This window comes from Pelobates fuscus, chromosome 13 (genome assembly GCF_036172605.1).
Source record: "Pelobates fuscus isolate aPelFus1 chromosome 13, aPelFus1.pri, whole genome shotgun sequence".
In the NCBI taxonomy this organism is placed as follows: domain Eukaryota; kingdom Metazoa; phylum Chordata; class Amphibia; order Anura; family Pelobatidae; genus Pelobates; species Pelobates fuscus.
This window is the reverse complement of record NC_086329.1, coordinates 107,841,094-107,867,522: the sequence shown is the minus strand read 5'-3', so window position 1 is coordinate 107,867,522 and position 26,429 is coordinate 107,841,094. Positions and strand designations below refer to the sequence as shown.

Below are 26,429 nucleotides of genomic sequence, written 5' to 3'. Positions count from 1 at the left end.
CTCCCGGGCCCAGCCAGTCCATCAGGAAGAGCCCTTGACCCAGTAAATGTAGGCAGTGGTAGGAGGACCTGAACAGAGGCAGTGGTGGGAGGACCTGAACATAGGCAGTGGGGGGGAGGACCTGAATGTAGGCAGTGGGGGGGAGGACCTGAACATAGGCAGTGGGGGGGAGGACCTGAACATAGGCAGTGGGGACGGGGGACGGGGGAGGAGAACCTGCTGCCATGCTCAGTTACCTCACATTGAGTGTATTTCAACAGTTTGAAAAGACAAAGCAAGAAGGAGGAAGCTTGAGGAATACTTTAGTTTATTATTATTTATTTATTTATTGTGTATTACCTTGTACATTCACTGCTTTACTTTGGTGTATTACCATATACACACTTCTTTGTAGCTAGCGACAATTACTAGCCTTAGGGGACTGCAAAACGATCATTGCAGATACCACTAGATAGGGTCTCAAAGTATCTCATAATAACATTTAATCTAGCCCCGCACTCTATTATTAGAGGTTTACACGATTTATGTACGTATTGCGCTGTATTCTATGTATTAGAGATCCACAGGGTCTTTGTACATGTTTCTCTACTGACAAGCTATTAACCAGTGAATGTAAATACGTAGGTTTATCACTATACTTGTGAATATTAGAATATTTATACTTTAGTTTATCACTATATTTTTATTATCATTTTCATTTAGGATATTCAGACTAGATTTTAGAATTACTATTTCAGCAGGTTAACATAAAAAATAAAACATTGAACCCTTCTGAGCACAGCTCTAAGTACTACAAGCAGCTCATTAAAGGGGTGCAAAGAGTATGTGGACTAGCGAAGCCCCCAGCTCTCTATACCCCAAATCAAAGTAGGACAAGTTAATAGAGACGTTCACTTCCACGGTCGCCGAGTGCCAGGTACAGGCCCGGTTGTGGATGATGGGAATGCTGCAGCTTTTTCAAAAGTGGATTGACCAAAACTTGGGTGACTGCGCCCACAGACGTTTTGCACCATAACCACTAAAATAATGACAACCCCCCCCCCCCAGTTTCTAAAGATAAATTTAACAATACAGACTCCAGTAGGGCCACGATCCACTGACTGACAGATGTTAAATGATGGCCGGCTACCTAACAACCCCTGTGGTATACAATATAGGGTTCTCTTGCCAACGTAAACCTCATTGTGCTCCGTGCTAGGGCTTGCAAAGCATGATGGAAGTTCTAAACTACAGACTGGCCTCCATCTAACTAGGCCCCAGCAGGCAGATTTCATTTGGGCCATGCAGTGATTGTAGAGTCAGCTTGGGATAGATGAAGACCCAAACCAGCAGCACGGTTTAGGTTTAATGAACCACTGGCCAACACGATGATTACTGCAATGTCTAATGTTTTCATGTATTTGATAAAGCCATCTGTGAGCGGACGTCAGACTGCCTCAGAACAATACCCTGTTTATCTTCTGAATTCTGCAAATATTTGTCAACCTTTGATGTCAGGCAAATGCTACGAAAAAAAACAAACAAAAAACGAACTGCTCGAACGGAGCCACGCACGTTAGACTGCAGTTTGGGAGATTAACTAGGAGCATTGTGAAAAAGCAAGAACAACATACTATATTAAACAATCTTTTAAAGAGGCCCACATTAGTACCAGCTGTGTCCCCGATATTTAAACAAACAAAATACTCATGTAATATATTCAATGTACAACGAATAATGTAAGCTACTGATGTAACAAGACTTTCACACAAAAATAAAGTATTGAAAAAAAATATATAAAACAAACAAACTGGTTCAGATTTGGACTGTAACCAATTACTGGCCCTACCCCTCCTACCCGGCTCAAAGTCTCCTTACGCCATTGTAGCAGAGCTTCCTGTACCCCAGCTGGGGCCAAAGACCGCTTCCTAACTGGAACAGGGGAAATTCTCAGCCTTTCTGCCCCAGTTGCCATGCACTGGAGCCTCTCCGTACTGGAACAGGATAGGAGACTAGCTTTATTCCCTTCAAGGGACTGGACGACACACAGTTCTGGGAGCTATAGTCCTTACAAGACAATAAAACCTTCTCAGAGCCTCACGTCTACTAATCTGTAAGTAAATACATAGCTCATCCATCGGAACTCCTGAACCCGGGATAAACTAACATTCTAAACACGACCAACGGTACAGAACTATTATGGGGGAGCACATTCTTGGGGTTCTGAAAAAAAAAAAGCAATTTTGGGCAAAGTTCTAAAAGATGAACAGTAACCATGGAAACCAATGGAATGTTCCTGCTGGTGGCTCCAGAAGTGCTCTCAATACGTCAAACCGATATTGATTACATTTGGGTGGTGTTCTCGATGATACCAACAACTGTCAGTTGAAAACTAATTCTTAATGGATTAATCTGTTCATCAGGTTCTGAAAGGAAATAGTTTTTTTTTTTTCTAAGATGATGATTTTTTGGTACAAGTTGCTGATTCGAGCCAATTTGGGCTGTGTTACTCATACTGTACAGCAGTATTCGGAGCTGAAAGGAAGTGGCGTGCTGGCTCAAGCTGCGTGGCGTGAATCTGAGCACATCCGAGCTATCGGCACTGATTACCTGACCGTAATCACTCAACCCTAAAACACCCAGCAGCTGACTCACTCATCCTCCAGATTTAGCACCCACGCACGCCAGACTGCAAGGGCCACACAGGGAAGGAAAAAAAGCATTGTCAGAGAACTGCGCTACACATGGTGTTGGTGCTTTTAAAATTATAGGTCGAAGTTATAAAGCATTAGCACATTGACGGATGTCCTTGGTGGATGACGTTCTGTGTTTGAAGGAAACTCTCTAAAACAGAAATTGGGTTATAGCCATTAGTGTCAGCTATGGCTCTAAAACAATGGTGGCTTCCTAGCACTGCAGACGTTTATAAACTACATTGTCCATGATGCTCAGCAAGCGTCAAATGCAGAGCAGAGATAAACTTGATCTAAGAGGACATTTCTTAGTAAATCACCTAAAAATCAGTTGACAGATCTATAGAACCTTGATGTAATCATGCATTTCAAAGACTAATACAAGTAAAGCCAGATCCATAGAAGGAGTCCATTTCACCTGCAGGATGCAGATTTATAAAATATTAATCACACTCATCGCACCCCTCATTACCATTTCCGAGGCAGGGTGCCAGTTCTAAAATCACATTACCGAGAATATCACAAGTCGTCAGTAAGGTGCTCGGGATATCTGTGGGCTCGTACGCCACAACCAAGATTAAACACGGTGGGGGGCTCAGAGAGTGGGTGAGTCCATCTCCAAGACCACCAGAGCTGTCCCCCTCTAAATGGACACCATAATAATTACGTTACCATGGCAACACGTACTCTGTATTGGAGGGACACATTAAGGTCTTCTTCTTAACAGCATTTTTTAACCTGAGCAGGGATTTAGCGAAGGGTAAACTACGGAGTTTCTCTAAGATTTTGCCCGTTCTGTAAGCTCTCGTAGTCTCGTTTTTTGATACCTCACACATAGGTAGTCAATCAATAAGATAGCACGAGATGCATGCTGGGTTATACGTTCAAGGACAAGAGACCTGAAATGGGCGATTAAACGGATCGGGAGGGGTTACTCGAAATGAATCCTTTTAGCAAACTATTGCTGACACGATCGATCAGCTGGAAATTCAGTATTTAAATAAACATTACATTTATTGCAATGTTCAAAGTGAAATATAGATGTGGCAAACTAGACTCCAAGTGCCTGGCGTTACCTGCTTTCTCTGAAAGTTGAACTGCAAAAGCTTAAATGGGAAACACCCAAACCACTTTATATTTGTGAATGCTTTATATGTGAAGAGTCTGTCTTTATTTCATTCTATGGTCATATACTTTTATAAATTAACCTGGGTACACCCCCCTGGCTGGCAATCCGATAACCGGTCCCCTTACTTCCTGCTTTGTTTAGCTCCGTGGAGATTAACTCAAGAGGCAGCAATTGCCCAGAGCACCTGCCTTGCAAAGACTTCTCATTGAGCTGCATTAGGAAGTCTGTGATTGGACAGCCACAGAAAGTCTGGGCGGGGTTAGAAGGGGATGGATTGCAAAGGCTGCAGATAAGAGATCTACAGCTATTGCATGCGGTTTTATATATAACTCAATGAAAAAATATATAATTAATAAATAAATGCATAAAAGGCTTAGTTAGGACTATATCTACTAAACCGAGATTTTTATTCTATTTATGTAGTGGAGTGTCTCTTTAATTCATTCTTGGTGCCAGCTATTTCCCCCTCCTTCCCATGATGATTTTATTCCTGGTGAAATGAATTCCTCTTCGCTTATTGTGGTTACATGTTTTGCCCTCTGGCTTTCCTGCAGACACGCTGAGAATGACTGCTGACTTCTCACTCACTCCATTAATCTCTCAAGGCCAATTCGTTGCTCGCAGCATGGAGGGGTGAGATGGGGGGGAATAATTGTCCTATTTTCATTATTTGGGATTCATATTGCAATGAAAAAGCACAGAATCTGAAAACTGGAAAAAATTATTAAAGAATTTAAAAAAGTAAACTACGAGTGCAATACGCATTAGGCAGGTCAAACGGTCCCTTTCAGACGGTTTACGTAGGACAAAAAGGACTTCCATTGCCGTAAGAACTGGGAGAAATGATCTGCTATTAAGCATGGAGGCCCCAAGCTCTGGAAACACGGCCACAGCTCATCGCTGAGTCACTCTCATACAACGTACAGGCTGCATGTTTACTAGGCCTGCCACCATTTTATCTATAACAAAGGCCATCTTTAACGCTACACTGAACAAAATGGCTGCTCGGGAAATTAAATTCTACATTTTGCTGCATATTGCTGGGTTACATCTAGCTCTTTACAGTATACATCTATCAAAATTCAGAGTTCGAGCACTGATTCGTGGACATAAATTATAAATAAAATAAAAAAAAAATTTTTTATTTTTTTTTGCCAATTAAGTAATTTTCTCTCAAAACAAAAACACACCCGGGAATGATTACGGTAAACGTAGAGTAATGTGAAATCTTATTGAATTCTAGATTTTTTATACATAAGCAGCTCTCATAACACAACTTTAAAGGATCACTATAGTGTCAGGAAAACAAAGCGGTTTTCCTGACACTATAGTGCCCAGAGGGTGCCCCCACCCTCAGGGTCCCCCTCCTGTGCTGCTGAAGGGGTTAAAGCCCCTTCAGCCACTCACCTTATTCCAGCGCTGGGCTCCCTCGGTGCTGGTGACCTCTCCTCCCCGTCCGACGTCAGCGGAGCTGAATGCGCATGCGTGGCAAGTGTCGCGCGCGCAATTAAGCTGTCAATAGGAAAGCATTTCTCAATGCTTTCCTATGGACGCTCTGCGCGATGGAGGCATAATATGCCTCCAGCGTCGCATATGCGCCTCTAGTGGCTGTCCGGAAGACAGCCACTAGAGGCTGGATTAACCCCAAATGTAAACATAGCAGTTTCTCTGAAACTGCTACGTTTACATCTGAAGGGTAAAAACCTGAGGGACCTGGCACCCACACCACTTCATTGAGCTGAAGTGGTCTGGGTGACTATAGTGTCCCTTTAAGACATTTTGAAAAACTGCATGATTCTTTTAATTTAAATGACCATTTTGTTAGCAAGGGCGTTGCCATGGTCAGGGAGACTAAAAACAGCATTTATAAGAACAATGTTCTTTCTAAATGGATTTATTGTAATTTAAGACACATTACTGGGAGTATTATTGCTGTGGGGCTCTGTTATACACTCAGACACATTACTGGGAGTATTATTGCAGTGGAGCTCTGTTATGCACTTAGACACATTACTGGGAGTATTATTGCTGTGGGGCTCTGTTATACACTCAGACACATTACTGGGAGTATTATTGCTGTGGGGCTCTGTTATACTCAGACACATTACTGGGAGTATTATTGCTGTGGAGCTCTGTTATACACTCAGACACATTACTGGGAGTATTATTACTGTGGGGCTCTGTTATACACTCAGACACATTACTGGGAGTATTATTGCTGTGGGGCTCTGTTATACACTCAGACACATTACTGGGAGTATTATTACTGTGGGCTCTGTTATACACTCAGACACATTACTGGGAGTATTATTACTGTGGAGCTCTGTTATACACTCAGACACATTACTGGGAGTATTATTGCTGTGGAGCTCTGTTATACACTCAGACACATTACTGGGAGTATTATTGCTGTGGGGCTCTGTTATACACTCAGACACATTACTGGGAGTATTATTGCTGTGGGGCTCTGTTATACACTCAGACACATTACTGGGAGTATTATTGCTGTGGGGCTCTGTTATACACTCAGACACATTACTGGGAGTATTATTGCTGTGGGCTCTGTTATACACTCAGACACATTACTGGGAGTATTATGGCTGTGGAGCTCTGTTATACACTCAGACACATTACTGGGAGTATTATTACTGTGGGCTCTGTTATACACTCAGACACATTACTGGGAGTATTATTACTGTGGAGCTCTGTTATACACTCAGACACATTACTGGGAGTATTATTGCTGTGGAGCTCTGTTATACACTCAGACACATTACTGGGAGTATTATTGCTGTGGGGCTCTGTTATACACTCAGACACATTACTGGGAGTATTATTGCTGTGGGGCTCTGTTATACACTCAGACACATTACTGGGAGTATTATTGCTGTGGGGCTCTGTTATACACTCAGACACATTACTGGGAGTATTATTGCTGTGGGGCTCTGTTATACACTCAGACACATTACTGGGAGTATTATTGCTGTGGGGCTCTGTTATACACTCAGACACATTACTGGGAGTATTATTGCAGTGGAGCTATGTTATACACTCAGACACATTACTGGGAGTATTATTGCTGTGGAGCTCTGTTATACACTCAGACACATTACTGGGAGTATTATTGCAGTGGAGCTATGTTATACACTCAGACACATTACTGGGAGTATTATTGCTGTGGGGCTCTGTTATACACTCAGACACATTACTGGGAGTCAAAAAACAACAAAGTGGAACCCACATCCAATGAGCATACGATATATGTATACAACCTGGGAATTAGACCAGAGTGAAATATTCTATATACAATGATAGTAGAATCTAGAAAAACAAAAATTGTAGATCATAGCATAACACTGTTGTGTATAATAAGTGAATAAGTGATAGTGATATCTAACTCACAAACGAAGGTAGAAATCAGGCCTCTCACCCCCTTGGGGTATATGGAGTATGAACCTTGATAGCCGCTTCAAATGCACAATTCAAGGAGGTATGTATCTTTAAGGAGTGGATAAAAGAAAGCCATACATGGTGAAGTATGTAATAAAAATTACAAAAACGATTTATTAGATACACTTACAAACAGAAGGAAATTCTGAGCATATCTCCACTCTCTGTGGAACTCCAGAGCAGCATGGAACAAACAGCACGATTCCAAAGAGGAGTAGCACGACCAAGAGAGATCAAAATACAATAAAATATAAAATAAAAATTAAGAACAACTTGAGTCCATATATCCGGGAGTAATACTGGGAGTATTATTGCTGTGGAGCTCTGTTATACACTCAGACACATTACTGGGAGTATTATTACTATGAAGCTCTGTTATACATTCATACACATTACTGGGAGTATTATTGCTGTGGAGCTCTGTTATACACTCAGACACATTACTGGGAGTATTATTACTGTGGGGCTCTGTTATACACTCAGACACATTACTGGGAGTATTATTGCTGTGAAGCTCTGTTATACACTCAGACACATTACTGGGAGTATTATTGCTGTGAAGCTCTGTTATATACTCAGACCCATTACTGGGAGTATTATTACTGTGGGGCTCTGTTATACACTCAGACACATTACTGTGAGTATTATTGCTGTGGAGCTCTGTGATACACTCAGACACATTACTGGGAGTATTATTACTGTGGAGTTCTGTTATACACGCAGACACATTACTGGGAGTATTATTGCTGTGGGGCTCTGTTATACACTCAGACACATTACTGGGAGTATTATTGCTGTGGGGCTCTGTTATACACTCAGACACATTACTGGGAGTATTATTGCGGTGGAGTTCTGTTATACACTCAGACACATTACTGTGAGTATTATTGCTGTGGAGCTCTGTTATACACGCAGACACATTACTGGGAGTATTATTGCTGTGGGGCTCTGTTATACACTCAGACACATTACTGGGAGTATTATTGCTGTGGGGCTCTGTTATACACTCAGACACATTACTGGGAGTATTATTGCGGTGGAGTTCTGTTATACACTCAGACACATTACTGGGAGTATTATTGCTGTGGAGCTATGTTATACACTCAGACACATTACTGGGAGTATTAATACTGTGGGGCTCTGTTATACACTCAGACACATTACTGGGAGTATTATTGCTGTGGAGCTCTGTTATACACTCAGACACATTACTGGGAGTATTATCGCTGTGGAGCTCTGTTATACGCTCAGACACATTACTGGGAGTATTATTGCTGGGGAGCTCTGTTATACACTCAGACACATTACTGGTAGTATTATTGCTGTGGAGCTCTGTTATACACTCAGACACATTACTGGGAGTATTATTACTGTGGAGCTCTGTTATACCCTCAGACACATTACTGGGAGTATTATTGCTGTGGAGCTCTGTTATACACTCAGGACAAAAATGTACCATCAATTTCCATTGTGAGAGCCTCTGATCCCCAAGTCCTTTAACATCTATTTAAATGAAAATCATACTAATTAAAAAAATCTAAATAAATAAAATCACATTAATTTGCCCAATTTTAAAGAGAGTTAAATATGCAATGGATAAATATATACACATATTCGATCATACTATACAGTACTTAACACACAAACGTGTATAAAGTGGAACAAATAAAACCTACCTATAAAGCCAAGCCGAGAGCAGGAAGAGTGATACGTTTATAAAACACTATCAAACGCTAACACAGTTAGCAGAGTCATGTTTGAGGCCCAGGCTGTGTTTCTTGGTATTTGAATCTGAAGTCGTCTCACTAGGTGATAATATCTGGGTCTCTCAGCTGTAGATTATTCCAAACATTACCAATGCAAAACATCAAATGTCTACAAATTCCATGTTCTCTTTCTAACATTTGTATTATCTTTTTATTTATTTTCTTAGGAATCGAGAGCTATGTGGAATTCTGAATAAGGGGAGAAACGTTTGATTCTTGGGATAAAGAACATTATTCTCCCTGGAATTATCTAAAGACTCAGTATTTTCATTTAAATCGTTGGTGGGATGTCATCTATGGTCTCCGAGCTTGCACATTGGCAGAAGTATCAGAGGAGAGCTGTCCACACACAGCAGTCCTGAAACGTTCCATATCCAGACAATAATCACTGCATAGAAAAGCTAAACTCATTTGTTTCCCACCTTCTAACTCAAAATACATACATTGTTAACATAGAACCCTTACAAGGCCAGCCATGGATGAAACATTCAAAGACCGGACTGCCTTTATACGTGGCGCTAAAGACATTGCTAAAGAAGTTAAGAAGCATGCAGCCAAGAAGGTTGGTAGGAGTGTAGATAAGGTGCAGGATGAGTACACAAAACGATCCTACACACGGTTTGAAGAGGATGATGACGATGATGATTATCCGCCTCAGGATGGATACTACAAAGGTGATCATCTTGATGAGGAAGGGGCATCCAGTGATGCTACGGAAGGCCATGATGAGGATGATGAAATCTACGAAGGAGAATATCAAGGAATTCCTCGAGCAGACTCCATGAAAGGTGACCACCTAACAAATGACCAGCAGCTTGTAACGGAGTTTAAAGACTTTGAAGATTTAGAAGGGCAACGACGAAAAGACAAAGAGGAACTGGCTCAACAATACGAGCTGATTCTTCAAGAGTGTGGACATGGTCGGTTTCAGTGGACACTCTACTTTGTTCTTGGACTTGCCATGATGGCTGATGGGGTGGAGATATTTGTGGTGGGCTTCGTATTACCCAGTGCAGAGAAGGACATGTGCTTGTCAGATTCCAACAAAGGCATGCTCGGTAAGTTTTCCTATTCACAGAACCATAAAAAGTTAGAACTTCAGCAAAACACAGCGTGAATCAGAGGTCAAAACCAAAACAAGTGCTCCTCTACACTCATGCTACAGATAAGTTGGGATACATTTGTTTGCATTTACGTTCCTTCAATTGAATATGTGTTCAGTTAATAGGAATAGTATTACACCCCAAAGCAGTGTTCAAAGATATTCTGGTTTTTATGTGGAGAAAAAGTTAAATGATATATAACAGTCACTGTAGGAACTTAGAATCTCCAATATCCTGCAATGTTTTGAAAGATTTCCCCTGGCTGGAGGAGAGCAGGTATCAGCAGAGAGGTCTCAAAAACAGCAAACAAATCTTACAAAACTCAATATTTGTGATTCCATCCTCTAACACGATAAGGTGAGAGATCATTCAAATCCGCTTAAAACGTGGACGTAAAAAAAGCTGTGCAACGTACACCCAAATGTGCGTGAAAAGCTATGACCCGCATAGCTGTATGAACCATCCATTCATTGTAACAGTGCACCACGCAGTGATTTCCCAGCCAAACAGGAGCATAACTCCCAAGTGACCCTATTTAGAAGGGACAGTCCCTATTTTAGGCCCAATTCCCTCGATCCCCCTTTCTACTAATAAGATACATTGCTCCTGTTCTAGACACATAAATTGTTATTAGTAATTCCCAATTCAACTTTCCCACACCCCACTTACACCCACAAATTCCTCTCTACAATTGGAAGGTCTGTGACTACGCAGAGAGCCGAGGGTGGCTATTTTTATAACATCACTGCAATTATTAGCAACACTGTGTAGGGAGACAGACATGGTGTCTGAATTATGGCTCATGCAATGAGCACAAGTAGTTATGGTGCCTAGAGTGATCTTTTACCTTCACCATAGAATGTACCCGAGAAATAAACATGTACAGTATGGCTGAGACCAGGAATCCTTTATTACATGTTTCTGTGGTTGTGGTTACAGGGAATACAGCAAGCAGATTAAACAACACAATATGTGGATCAAGTTAGACAATGCGTGAGAGCACAATGGCAAAACGTTTATGCAACAGTAGCGAATCTGTTACTAGAACAAGTTTGGACAACCTTTTCCAGGTCACTTATTTTTCCTAAACTTTGAAGTTTGGTTTTCAATTCCCTTAATTGTTTGGTGAAAAAGCCTTTTAAACTGTATTGAAAGGGTGATGGTTGTCCTGATCAGTCAGGTCTCGTGTAATGACCTTCATAATGTCATGGAAAAATGGCAAGCACAGCAAAAGGAACAACAACAAAAAAACATTGATCGATCTTGCATTAACTGTACGAGAAGCCACCGATCTCCAATACAGATAGAAACATTTATCGATTTCTTTTTTTGTCAACACTTAAAATCCGTCAGGTCACTTAGAGCGTCTTAGTGCGCCGCTGTCCTGGAGTCTCGCCTCCGGAGCATCCATTGCTTTTTGTAAATATCACCGTGACCGATGCTCTCCCCCTAAACATACATCGGAACATAAGGGTCACTGTTGTACTTGGGCGTTTAGTGAGGATGGACAGGAGAGGATATTTATCTGCCCCACATCGTGATTTAAATAAATCAATACGAATCTGAAAGGGAACTGCCCAAAATTTCAATTCAAGTTCCGACACAATATGAACAGCACACACTATTGTATTTTCTGACCTGACATTTACGGCGTTCCCTTTCAGAGGAGTATTGATTGTGATTTATTTATATTCCCAGGGCTCCTCCCATATTGAGGTGTTCCCGGTATATACACTATATAGCCCATGGCTTCTTACTGCACACATTGTGCAGACTGCTACCAGCCCCATCTTGGCCGTATCATTATTTATACTGATATTCCACTTTGTGTGATGCCCACTTCGCTAAAAACCGTCCCTCAGATTTATCATCGAAGGCCGGTTTTAGTAGGCCGATCGCGTGGTTTCATAAAGGAAGTAAAAGTAAAATAGGTTGTTCAGGTTTATTAAGGGCAGTCTGGCATGGTCATGCCATCATATTCACAATTAAACAATGGTAAGGAAGCGCTGTATAAACAAGCATTCTGTGGGGGCTTATCTACAAACCAAGAATTGCAGACAGCTGACACGACAAGTGCACCCTACAGGGATTTTTTTTTCAGATTTTTGAAACTCTCTTGTCAATTCTGGGGCCCTGTAAATGAACATATTCCTTGACATAATAACTGGAATAAGTCACTCCCTTTCTATGAAACACAGTGTTTAAAATGTACGTTCACAGATCTGAAGGAGTCGCAGAGATAGACACGGGTCCTGTCCCAATATATCACGGTTGGATAATTAAGAGACTACAAAGAAAATTTAAATTTTTCGTAGTAAGAGTCGTGGCATTTTATTCCACGTCGTGGTTCTAGCCACGACGCTGGAGAAGTCCCCGCTGGCAAGATCGAATTCATTCTGACGCCCACACACATCTAAGTGACTAGCAAATGCCAGAAACCTTTCAAATCGAATGGACGAGGAACAGTGCAGGAACGCGGATTTAAATGACTGCTACATGAAAACTAGGGCAGGATCTATAGGAGGTCTCATACAGTTTCCTGTTCTCTCGCATGTCTTTCGGTTCTCCCGCAGTTCCTGTGTCATTCTTGAACTGCCAGTGATAGAACGAGCTTTATACACAGTGACGAAGGTTCGAACTGGAGGTTTTATGTTAGAATAGCATCAAATCAGTGCTCCTACAATGTCACCAGTTAAAGAACAGCCAGGAGAGGACATTGAATGGGACATCCAAGGACGTCTAGAAGATTTGTCTGAAGACAAGGGGTCAGTCTTAGCTGGACAATGCCAGAGGCAACGACACGACTCCAGTGATGGGGGAGAAGCAAAAATAAAAAGATCACACGTGTTATTATAAAACAGGCAAATCATTTCTTAGAATCCCAAACTGCAGGAAAGGTGATGTCATTCCCTATAATGAACAGATCATGTCTGTGCAGTCTGGGGGTCCTAAACTCAAGGGGGGTCCTGTGAAGAAAAAAAAAAAGTCCCAGTCTGCCTAAGATTAGTAGGAGTATACCTCCCATGTGGTACCTGATGCCATTTTAATGATGGAAACCCAGAACTGTGACTCACACTAATCTCAGGCAGCACCCAGACTTGTGTGTCCCAGAGCTGTCCCTACATTATCCCCTTAAGCACCAAACGTCTGGAATAAAAGGGAATCATGACATGTCACACATGTCATGTGTCCTTAAGGGGTTAAAACCGTCCAGTCCATGGTGAGAGTCTACACTCACTGGACTTACTTTCAAACACTTTCAGCCCCAATCTGGTCTTTTATCAGAATGGTCCTGAGGAAAGTCCAGATTGAGACTGAAACGCTGATGCTGTAGACTGAGGTTTTGGAAATAAATAGTGTTTGAAAGAAAATCCAGTGAGTGCTCTCCTACGAGTTTATTTATAATTCTAAGGCTGGAAGTGCACTGTGGCAAAAAAAATTAAACAGACAAGTGAGTGCAGGACTGGGATATAAATATCTATGCCACAAGGTCGAGATGAAACTAATATTTTATCCATCCACCTTTGCAAAGCTCTGTAAACTCCGATGTGTACAATACTAGACGGGGCATTAGAACTTGGGTTTACGTGACCAGTGGTTTGTTGGTCTTCAATGACAAGATTTCCTGGTAACACTGACCGCATAGAGAGACTAACAATGTCAATCAGATTGATTAACTGGGAAAAGTAAGATTTGGTTGGCCATTGGCATTGTTAGAAATCTGTTTTCTCAGTAGGATTGTCCCATCATAACTGTTCATAGATTTCAACCACAGGCAGAACATAACATGTTCTCCAAGAAGGAACATTGTTTGTGTAAAAACAGAAAAGGCCAAATGTGACTTCTATAGTTCCCTTAACTTTACCATGGGATCATCACTCTCAGTCTCATACAGTTCAAGCTGATACAATGTGGCCCAGTTTGGGTGCTTGCTGTGGCCCAGTTTGGGTGCTTGTAGTTAATGTGTCACAGTGCTGTACAGGGCACACTACCAGCGCCACACATGTATGAAGCCACGTGCTAGAGACCAGCGAATGAACCACATTAATATAAATTAACCTGTATTCCGAGGCCGCGCTGTGGGTGTTAGCTGGGCCGGGCTCTCTTCACCTTCAGACATGTCTTACAACTAAATGTTTGTCTTTTTCCTGTTGTACAGCGTTGCGGAATATGTTGGCGCTATATACATAATTGTAATACAGGTTTGTTAGTGTGAGCGTGTGCTCACTCATGTTATGAAGGCACAAACCATGACTATTTGCACAGCTTGTTACTTCCATTGGAACCTATTGATTTATTTTAATTCGGTATTGTATTTAAAAAAAAATAATGGTTATTTAACCCAAATGTGTGTAGATGCTTCATGGAGACAGTCACGTTACCATGATAAAACAGGATAAGTTAGTATTAACGGCACGTTCCACACACAGACAAAGCTTGCTGCAATGCTCGACGAGTCTGTTGTCAGTCATTTTCTTCACACTTTATAAGTGCTGGTTTCAATAGTAAATCTGCAGTTTTAGAATGGGGGGCAGAAACCCCTCCCTTGCTGTCCGAGAGTCAGGAGAGTCTGCTTCCATAAACTCCACAGAGCGACAGATGCACTGTACGACAGCTCCTTGAAAAGGAAAGAAGCTCTCCATGAGAAGCCCCCCTTATTGGTGTAAACCCCAGCACAGAGCTATCTCCATGAGAAGCCCCCCTTATTGGTGTAACCCCCAGCACAGAGCTATCTCCATGAGAAGCCCCCCTTATTGGTGTAACCCCCAGCACAGAGCTCTCCATGAGAAACCCCCTTATTGGTGTAACCCCCAGCACAGAGCTCTCCGTGAAAAGCCCCCTTATTGGTGTAACCCCCAGCACAGAGCTCTCTCCGTGAGAAGCCCCCCTTATTGCTGTAACCCCCAGCACAGAGCTCTCCATGAGAAACCCCCTTATTGGTGTAACCCCCAGCACAGAGCTCTCCGTGAAAAGCCCCCTTATTGGTGTAACCCCCAGCACAGAGCTCTCTCCGTGAGAAGCCCCCCTTATTGCTGTAACCCCCAGCACAGAGCTCTCTCCGTGAGAAGCCCCCTTTTTGGTGTGACCCCCAGCACACAGCTCTCCGTGAGAAGCCCCTTACTGGTGTAACCCCCAGCACACAGCTCTCCATGAGAAGCCCCCCTTAATGTGTAACCCCCAGCACAAAGCTCTCTCCACGAGAAGCCCTCCTTATTGGTGTAACCCCCAGCACAGAGCTCTCCATGAGAAGCCCCCCTTATTGGTGTAACCCCCATCACAGAGCTCTCCGTGAAAAGCCCCCTTATTGGTGTAACCCCCAGCACAGAGCTCTCTCCGTGAGAAGCCCCCCTTATTGCTGTAACCCCCAGCACAGAGCTCTCTCCGTGAGAAGCCCCCTTATTGGTGTGACCCCCAGCACACAGCTCTCCGTGAGAAGCCCCTTACTGGTGTAACCCCCAGCACACAGCCCTCCATGAGAAGCCCCCTTATTGGTGTAACCCCCAGCACACAGCTCTCCGTGAGAAGCCCCCTTATTGGTGTAACCCCCAGCACAGAGCTCTCTCCACAAGAAGCCCCCTTATTGGTGTAACCCCCAGCACAGAGCTCTCTCCACAAGAAGCCCCCCTTATTGGTGTAACCCCCAGCACAGAGCTATCTCCATGAGAAGCCCCCCTTATTGGTGTAACCCCCAGCACAGAGCTATCTCCATGAGAAGCCCCCCTTATTGGTGTAACCCCCAGCACAGAGCTATCTCCATGAGAAGCCCCCCTTATTGGTGTAGCCCCCAGCACAGAGCTATCTCCATGAGAAGCCCCCATATTGGTGTAACCCCCAGCACAGAGCTATCTCCATGAGAAGCCCCCTTATTGGTGTGACCCCCAGCACACAGCTCTCCGTGAGAAGCCCCTTACTGGTGTAACCCCCAGCACACAGCCCTCCATGAGAAGCCCCCTTATTGGTGTAACCCCGAGCACACAGCTCTCCGTGAGAAGCCCCCTTATTGGTGTAACCCCCAGCACAGAGCTCTCTCCACAAGAAGCCCCCCTTATTGGTGTAACCCCCAGCACAGAGCTATCTCCATGAGAAGCCCCCCTTATTGGTGTAACCCCCAGCACAGAGCTATCTCCATGAGAAGCCCCCCTTATTGGTGTAACCCCCAGCACAGAGCTATCTCCATGAGAAGCCCCCCTTATTGTTGTAACCCCCAGCACAGAGCTATCTCCATGAGAAGCCCCCCTTATTGGTGTAGCCCCCAGCACAGAGCTATCTCCATGAGAAGCCCCCATATTGGTGTAACCCCCAGCACAGAGCTATCTCCATGAGAAGCCCCCTTATTTGTGTAACCCCCAGCACACAGCTCTCTCCATGAGAAGCCCCCTTATTGGTGTAACCCCCATCACACAGCTGTCACCAATAAGGGGGCTTCTGATGGAGAGAGCTCTGTGCTGGGGGGTTACACCAATAAGATAAGAGGTCTGCAGCTTTTGCAAGCTGTTTTTAATACACCCCCAAATACATGCAGGTTCTCTTTGAGGGGTATATCTACTAAATTGTTGAAAAATATCCCCCCCCCAATGGAGTGTTCCTTTACAAACTCACCATAATTTAATGTCCTCTATTATTGTATTTATATAAAATACATTGTTTCTATTGCAGTAAATCCTTTATATGGTCTGTAAAATGGGGAAACAATAGAAGGTTTACTTAGTTCTGATAAATAGTTTGCCAGTAAGGCAAGGTGAGCGATATGAAGTCAGCCAACAGAAGAATCAGACCGGTTCGACGTACTCTCGCTAGAATGTCAATGTTGAGCTGGGAGGTGATAAGTAAATAGCTCAGAAGACGCTGATTGTTATAAAGATGGCTGCCTGGGAATTTATCAACGAGGGTGTTAATTAGAATCCCCATGAAGTCCGTTAACGATTTCCGAAGCGTGATCTCTAGACAATGGCTGGGCCTGTGTCTGCGCAGCATCATGGCGCTCACCTAGCAGAGAGAGACGCCTTGATTACTGTGATTTTCTGGATCTTTAAGGAGGAACACTACAAAATGCTTCCTTCTTGCCCTGTTATCAAGGCACCCGGTGACGTGTCACTCAGGGCTCATTATCCAAATAAACGGGTACGTTTGGAAAGAGTATAATGGCGAGGTTATTTATAAACGTAACCGACATGGTATATCACACACCGGTCTGGTTATAGGGCACGTCTGCTCAGTAGCCATGAGATTGCGCATGTCTTTATATGAGGGCCGTCTGTGTTCATTAATACACGCGGGTACTTTATTTAGATAACATTCTGAGATTGGCTTTTTCTTTATTATAAATAATAATACTAATTGTTATTAGTGTTAAAAAGAAATACTCATAGGAAGATGTACTTGTATAAGAAACATTTCTGTTAAATCCTGAGCGTGCGGTGGAGACCGCACACTGAGGTTGGTTCTGGGCGACGTCACAAAGTTCTGTTGGTTCTTGATCACAACACGGTGAATGTATGGACTGCAACATCAGACTGAGCGCCAAGGAGACAGAGGGTTGAAACTATGGATAGACCGATATTGATTTTTTTAGAGCCGATACTGATAATCTGTTAACTTTCAGGCCGATAGCCGATAACTTGCCGATATTATGTACATTTACCATTTTGAAAATATACATGCCACATGCAGTGGATGCAGTGTGTTTAGACAGTGGAGCTGTGTGTATTTGTGTAGTGTGTATATAATGAATGCAGGGTGTGTTTGTATATAATGAATGCAGTGTGTGTGGTGTATAAAGGGAATGCAGTGTGTGTGTGGTGTGCGTAAGGTGAGTGCAGTGTGTAGTGTGTATAGCGAACGCAGTGTGTGTAATGTGTGTGTGTATAGTGAATGCAGTGTGCGTATAGTGAATGCAGTGTGTTTGTGTAGTGTGTATATAATGAATACAGTGTGTAGTGTATGTATATAATGTAGTGTGCGTGTATATAATGCAGTGTGTGTAGTGTGTGTGTGTATATAATGTGTGTGTGTGTGTAGTGTGTGTATATATAATGCAGTGTGTATATAATGTAGTGTGTATATAATGAATACAGTGTGTAGTGTGTGTATATAATGTAGTGTGTATATAATGCAGTGCGTGTAGTGTGTGTGTATATAATGCAGAGTCTAGTGTGTGCATTATACACACACACACACACACACACACACTACACTATATACACACTCTGCATTATATACAGTGTGTAGTGTGTGTATATAATGCAGAGTGTGTGTTTTCCTGAAGGGATGTGATTTGTGTAAAATGGAGGAGGGGGGGGGAGGAGACATTTTTATGTTTGTTTTATTTTTATTTGTAATATTTATGTTTATTTTTTAATATTTATGTTTATTTTTAATATTTATGTTTTATCATTTTTTTGTTGTCCCCACTCCCTGCTTGTTGCCTGGCCAGGGAGGGGGGCTCTGGCATTCCCCGGTGGTCCAGTGGCATGTACTGAGCAGTGGGGGCCCGCAGGTAGCGTTTACTTACCTTCCCTGCAGCTCCTCCAGCTCCCAGTGTAAATCTCGCGGTCTGTGTGCCGCGCGGAGCGTTGCCATGGTAACCCGTGGCAACGCTCTGACGGCTGCGGGTCTCGCGAGATTTACACTGGGAGCTGGAGGAGGAGCTGCAGGGAAGGTAAGTAAACGCTACCTGCGTGCCCCCCCAGGACCGCCGGGCTTGTAAGGAGCCTGGTGGTCCTATGAAGTATTATCGGCATCTATATTGGCCGAAACCGATATTGCAGAAAATACAGAATATCGGCCGATTATATCGGTAAAGCCGATAATCGGTCGATCCCTAGTTGAAACGTTGCCAGGCGTCACACTGACATCTCTTTACTTTGCTGTGATCCTAGACTGACACGCACTAATCACCAGTGGTGTACCTACCGTGGGACATTTTCATGCCGCATCGGCCCGGGGTCCACAGGAGGACTGACAGGAAGTGCTCATTGAGAGAGCCATTTCTGTCAGAGGGATACTGCAGTGGTAAGCAGGTAGGGGATAGACACTTGGAAGAGCTGGGGGGGGGGGGGGTGGGGGGGAGGGAGAGGAAGTGAGACACATGGAGAGGCAAATTTGTGTTTAATTAAACTAACACTCCACACACTATAACCACTGCCAGTAGTCCCCACCAACATAGGGAGTCAAACCCCCCCACTACTATCTCCCAAGAGCCAGACGTTCCACAGCTGGAAACTCTGCTAGATCTCCTGAGTCAAGCCCTCTTAAACTCTCTGAGATCTGGCTGGGGTAGGCAATGGCCAGCACACCAGGTTTTGTGGGGAATACACCTCCCCTGATGTCAGCATTATGGGAAATGCAGTCCACAACAGCTGGCGTGCCGAAGAATTATGCCGCAGTCTGTAACGCCAAGCGTGATCTATTTAGTCATATTATAACATTGTACCTGTACAGTCTGTATTAATATGTCTAAATAGGCGACATATGGGGGGGGGGAATCAAGTGTGGTGATTATGTGACTTTAAATTCCTAAATTTGCAATTCAATATATCCTACCAACATAGGATTAGAGCCGGCACAGACTCGTGTTACAAGTCTGTATATCAGCAGTATATCAGCCCTCTTCCAGGCTGGATGGACAGTTCCAGCTCCTGGTTTGAACCGTGTGTGAATCCTTCGCCAACGAAGCAAAGAATGTTTGTCTTATTGGATTTCTTATCCAGGACCTGCCGGATTACACAACATATACTTTTAGTATGGTTTATTAAACATGGAACTCAATGTTATGTGGAATAAGATTTTGACGAACTGAACCTCGTCACGGGTGCTTGGAGGGGCCTGCTGGCCAGCCTCTTACCTCAGGACTATGGCCCATGTGTTAGACGTTGGTTCAGGACTGTGGAAAGGCTTTGTTCATGCCTCTTCCCTTGTCTGGTTCGGTATATGGGACTTACCGTACGGATCAGGAATATTCTGTTTGTATACCGAACCAACGACCGAACTTACGGACCACTCGTGGGAGACGTGTGCTGCTTATTAACCTTACTGACCTCGTTAACTGCAACATTCTAAATGGTCGGCTATGAGGCCGCCGTTCGTATGGACGAACACGAGGTGGCAGCCATCTAGTTCCCGCGAACACAAAGAGCGTTTTTTGGTCGTTCAGTGTATGGAACCCAAATCGGACATCCGACGGCACAAACACCACTGGGACTTCCATCTCCAAGTATGTTCAGTGGCGTTCGTATGAGAAGAGCGGCAACCAAATAACAAACAAGAGTCCTGCGTATCCAGTATAGGTGTGCACACCCAGGTGCTACCACAATTTATTTGAGGACAAAGTTAAAGCAGAAAACGTATATGCAAGATAACAATGTATACAAAAAATAGTGCTTACATAACCCAAAAGTGCCACCCCCAGGTAATCAAATCTAGAAGCAGGAGCAGATGTGCAGTAAATTTCCATCAGCAGAAATGTGCGTGATGACATCACGTAAAAATAAAAAAAATAAAATAAAAAAGAATTTATATATATATAAATATATATATATATATTTTTTCTTTTTTTAAAGTCTGGAAATAATAGCAATGAGAGAGCTATGAGAAGAGCGGCGTTCGGTGGGAGCAAACTCCCGAATGAGGGACACAAGGCAAGCACACGTACGAACAGTTTTATTCAGCATATTGTTGTATTTTATACTCCTGAAAGAGACCGGACGCACAGCCTGATTTCATGGAACGCTTTTGGGCAGGAGCCTTGTGTGCGGTTGATCAAATTATGACCTCCATGGAAATCCTGAACCCCTGAACCGATCTGGGTGATTTTTGGATATGTTGGTCCCCCAGATCAGGGCTATCAGGGTATTTGACATTTGGGGGGCTTCCATGTGTTTTGGGGGTACTTTCGGGAGGTTGTAAAATGTGTGTTTTTTGTGCCTGGAGATAATTGAGTTTAGTACAGTTCCTGACTCAATTATCTCCCAGGCACAGGGGAAGGATTATCTTGTTTTGTGTGGAGTTTCCTGGACCTGAGAGCCAATGTAATCATCTGTATGTTTTTGCTGTAGTCTACTCTCAGGTCCAGTGGGGAGTGCCCCTTGCATGGGGACCTGCATATAAGGCCAGTTGTGGCTGCCATTAAAGAGATTTGATTTACCCTTCATGAAGTCTAGGCTCATGTTTGGGGGATTGGAGAGCTATATTCACACCCTGGGGATTGCTATAATCACTATACTCCCTTGGATCACAACACTTGCTCTTATAAGAGCAGCCTGCTTCGCTCTCTGGACTAGGAGAGGTCTACCCACTGGAAGCTGGATCCTGGTCTTGGGTCCAGGGTGGGTGGAGGACAGCGAGATCCCAACCAAGCTGCGGCGGTTTGTGGGGTTTATGGTGGTTATTGTGTTCCAGTGCTGTGCTTATGGTACTCAAGGATTACTAGGAAGCAGTGATTGACGGTCGTGGGTGCCAGGCGGTCCATCACACAGATTCTCCCAGAAACACAGCCACTCTGAGAGCTGGTTATCTGGGATTTATTTTAAACTGGTTTTATTTCAGTTTCTCTAAACCAGTTTGCCATCCGGTATGTGGCATTAAATGCAACAAAAAGCTCTAATATGAACATAAAAGGTCACAAATTAGATATTAAAGAATTCACACATTTATCACACTGCCCCCCCTGTATAATGCCTATTTAGACATCTTTATACAGACTGCAGAGGTAAAAACATGGCCCAACAGGTAACAGTTAGTGTTAGAGACTGCGCCGTTATTCATCCTCAATGGCAGACACTGCGCAGGAATAGTGACTTCACACGTTTAGGCACATGGCGAGAATTACTGTCTTCTTGCGCAGACAGAAGAAATACGAATTATTGCTGTGCCTCTTTGTTTCAATGAAAAGGAAAACCAATTAATATTATAGTAATATTATGGTATATTACTACAGTATTTCCCCTTACAATAAAACGTATTGATTACTACTGTGAAGCAATATGATACCATCACTACATCAAACCTCCACCGCACGTGCACACCCACGCTGCAATTACTCCATCAGTGCACCTAATTAGCACAAGGTTTAATTTGTCTGTGCCCACATTGCCGCCATCGCAGCAAGGCTAAGGGTTCGCATTGCCGCAAGTCAATCAGAATAATTTCTACGCCATTGCTGCTGACTCAGAAAGCGGAGGATGCCTCAAGGGGCAAAAAATAAATAAAAATCCAGCATTTAACCCCTCCGATCCACACTTTCAATGTACTATCAATGGAAATTACAGTCTTCCATCGCAGCAGAGAACAGGTTAAAATTGCCAAACAAATGTATACATCCTGCAAACGTTGATTCTACAAATTGCCTTCAGATTATTTATTTCCCAGTTTAACATCCTGATTGCATATTCATATCAAAAGCCTCCAGTGGCTGTATAGTTTGGAAGCAAATGCCGATGCTTAAAAGAAAATTCACATGCTTACAGTATTTTTCATTATTTTTCCAGCCTGCGTGAATGAATGCCTTATTTAGTAGGAGCATTTTTCCTTGCAAAATTATTCGTGGGGAAAAAAATAAATAAAAAAAAATAGAAAGTGAGAAACGTGACTTGTATACAATGGTTTTGAAAGAAAGATGCAATTTAGCTTCCTCGCCTTCCAAACGATTTGTTTAACCATTCTGATCATAACAAATTTAGAGAGTGAGCTTCACAATGATCCGTTAAAAACAACAACAAATTAAATTATGAAATGAACAAGCGCCTTAGGAAAATTAAAAAAAATATATATATTTTGTTTTTACATAAATCCACCTATAGTTGAAGAAAAACAAAATGTGTATATATAGGAGACACAAACGGCTCCACAATTGATGTCGTAGTGCGGAAGCACACAAAGATGGCTGAGCGTTTTAGGAGTCATTCCTTAGGCTGCAGTGGCAAAGATTGCCTGTCTAACCCTGGTCTAGTAAATACAAACAAAATATCCCAACACCCCCTCCCCCATATTGTGCTGACTGCAGAAAAAAAAAAAAGTCAGATGACCTTGAATTTGACATTGACAGCACCTTAGCCAATACAGAGCCGTGAGCAAGGACTGCTGGCTTTCACTGCACCAAAAACCGTAGGAGGACATTGCAGGGACTCAGTATTACAACACCCCATTTACATGGATCCACCGCGTCCTCCCCTACCCCCAGCCAACCATTGTGCGTCTCTTACAATAAATACAGATCGAGCGTGGCAGAGAAAGCGTCCCGCTACAGCACAGCACGCACATGGATTTAAGGAGAAGGGACAATTAAAAAAAATATATATATATATTAATTTATATTTTAATCAACCATCACCATGACATCAGCTTAAATTATTAACGCTGCCGGTAATGTACTTTTTACTTTGCTATATAGCAGGTTGCAGCATTGCCACAAAGTATGGATCAATTTCTGTGCTCTAAAGAAAAGAACGTTTATATTAAAACGGCACAGATAGAAGCAGAAATCTTCATCGTTGTGGCAAAGCAGTGTATAAATAGGACGCGGTTTTGTTTGCCGCCGCCACCCCCCATTCCTTGGACACTCAGTGCAGCTGGTAGAAAAAGTCCCCTCTCAGATCTTCATTTAAATTGCAATTAATGCAGGGGGTGTCACAGCGGACCTCTATGGATTCCATATAAAAACCCCAGCTCGGCAACCCCCTGCGTAGTTGCTTACAATTTAGAGAATAAATGTTAATGTCCCTGCCCAAGATTTCCTTTTATACCAAATTAATCATTAAACCGGATACAAAGATCATGACATTACGCTACATATTGCAAAGCTATCAGTTAGAAAAGTAAGATGGCGTCCATCGGAGCCTTCATTTGATCACTTCGAGGGAGATAGAGCAAACTATTGAAGTAAAGAAGTAAAGCTGGCAAGAAACGGGTTTGTGAGATGTGAAAAATAAAATGCACACCTTTGTAGATATTATCTGCAATGTCCCTTAACCCTACAGTGGTAATTATTGCAGTTTCTGATAACCTGCAATAATTACCTGCTAGGGTTAACTCCTCCTCGAGTGGCCGTCTACCTGACAGCCACTAGAGGGACTTTCAGTCGTCTAAATGTCGCTGGACATCCTCACGCTCTGCAGGAGGACTTCCAGCGCCACCAGAATCCCCGTAGGAAAGCATTGAATAATGCTCAGCTATGCGGAAATCCTAAAGTGAGCGCAGCCATTGCACGCTTGCGCATTAGCTCTCCTCCACCAACTAACGGCGGTGGAGGAGTATGGGCGGAACCTGACCCAGCACCGAGGGACATGGCGCTGGATTCAGGTAAGTGACTGAAGGGGTTTTAAGGGGAGAGTGGGGGATGTGAGGGAGTGGGACACTGTAGGATTCTATAGTGTCAGAAAAATGGCTTTGTTTTCCTGGCACTATAAAATCCATTTAAAAAAAACTAGTTCTCCATGAAGTGGTTATGGTGTCTGGAGCTACATGGCGCCATCTTACCTTCAAGCATTACCATTTTTAAACAGGTTAACACAGAAAGAGTGTCTATAGTCACTGTGTCCGCTGCCACTCCTCCTGGATCTCTCAGCCCATCATTGCTTGAAATAATGCTTATTCATTAGAATAGGGGATACTTCATTACTAACTGTTCAAAAATTTCAAGATAGACTATTCCAGGCACCATAACCACTTCATTGAGAGTAGTTAATATCACTTTAATGTAAAAAAACACAAAACATTTTTCAAATAGTGAAAATGCCATATTTACCCACTAAGATTACACATTTGCCTTATTTTGTAAATAAATTTAATGTACAAAAAAATAAAAAATTAACAGGAAAAATCCTGTAAAACCCATAATCCCTGCAATCTGTGCCTTGGCTGTGCCAGGACTGTAGTGGATTCTTAATATAAATTGAAAAGAAAATGGAGCATCGCGTCAGAAGAGAGTTCGTATAATTAATAAGACGATTGTCAATTGTGTCATTTCCAAGTTCCCTTTTAAAAAGGATTGTCTGATATAGTTTTAGTTGAATAGATATAAGGAAGTATAGACTGGAAACGTCCCACCGTCTCCGCGCATGGATCGAAGCTGAATATTATACCACAGTCATTATGGGCGTGCGAGGCCAATTCTTATGGGTAAAGCAGGGACTACGAGCAGATAAATTAGGGATAAATCTGCCATTTCCCAGCTTGTTGGCCTCTCCTAAGGAGCTGAAAGATCTCAACTTTACCTCTTAAAGGGAAACTATAGTGCCAGGAAAACAAACACTATAGCTTCCCCCTCTGTCAAGCCCCCTCCCCCTGTGGTGCAGAAGGGGTTAATAATGTCCCTCTGCGCTGGCTCCGCTCTGCCCACGCTCCTCCTCCAGCAACGTCAGCCGGAGACATATAAAAACTGCAATAATTACATACTCAGGGTTAAGGGTGATAGGAGTTTGCACCCAGACCACTTCAATGAGTGCCTACAGTGTCCCTTTAATTCAAAGCTTTCCTGAAGTAGAAGAGTCATTATTATACCAACCTCCATAGTGTAGCATTGCCAGTCTGTGTTATATAGAAGCTACATCTCCCAGCTAGGATCACGGCAAAGTACAGTTACAAACCCCCAACACCAGACTATGCTTCAGCCACCACTGTGAGCCTGCCAACGTTTCAACCCTCTATCTCCTTAATACTGACACTGAGAATTCAAAGAGAGTTTCAAATTTAAGGCCAAATAGACAAACTGGAAACAGGTGGCTTAGAGAATGTTTCTGGTTAGTCTATTTTGACTTTATATTTAAATCTCACTATGGAATTCCCACTGTAAGGACTAACCCTGCTAGTCTGGTGGTGTGTTGGATCACTTTTACTTTGTTGTGATTGAGAAGCAAGAGACCCTTGTGACATCCCCCAGGACCGACTTAACAATGTGCCCCTTACCCGTTCATGCAACACACCCTTAGGATTGAAGAAATGTTTGTTATATAAGTACATCATTCTATAAATAATATCCATTGTGCCATTCTAACACCAATAAAAATGGAGCAGCCATTTGGGGTCTTTTTTAAGACCCAAGGCATTTCTTATGAACATGCTTGTTCAACCCAAAATGACTGCAAGCTCTTTGGGACAGGTGTGTATTTGCAGCCTACAACATCCTCGGCACAGGCTGAAGAGATTGTAATTGGAAGCTGTATTGCTCCCCTCTCGCATGGTGTCCCTTTAAGATGCCACTTACATGATTTACCCACAGAATGCAGATTTTACACTAAACTGACAGAAGTCTACGCTGGAGGTGCGCAGTGACATCACCCCAAGCAATCAGAAAGAGAACGGAACCTTGTGTAGG

At 43.0% G+C, this 26,429-nt stretch overlaps 1 protein-coding gene across 1 annotated transcript in view; it reads left to right on the top strand.

Annotated features, from left to right (window-relative positions):
- Positions 1-26,429, top strand: part of SV2A (synaptic vesicle glycoprotein 2A) — an 84,336-nt gene that overhangs the window by 24,330 nt on the left and 33,577 nt on the right. The window contains exon 2 of the mRNA XM_063439537.1: positions 9,185-10,075. Within this exon, the coding sequence (XP_063295607.1) occupies positions 9,493-10,075 (583 nt within the window). The 5' untranslated portion in view covers positions 9,185-9,492. The remainder of the gene's footprint in view (positions 1-9,184; positions 10,076-26,429) is intronic.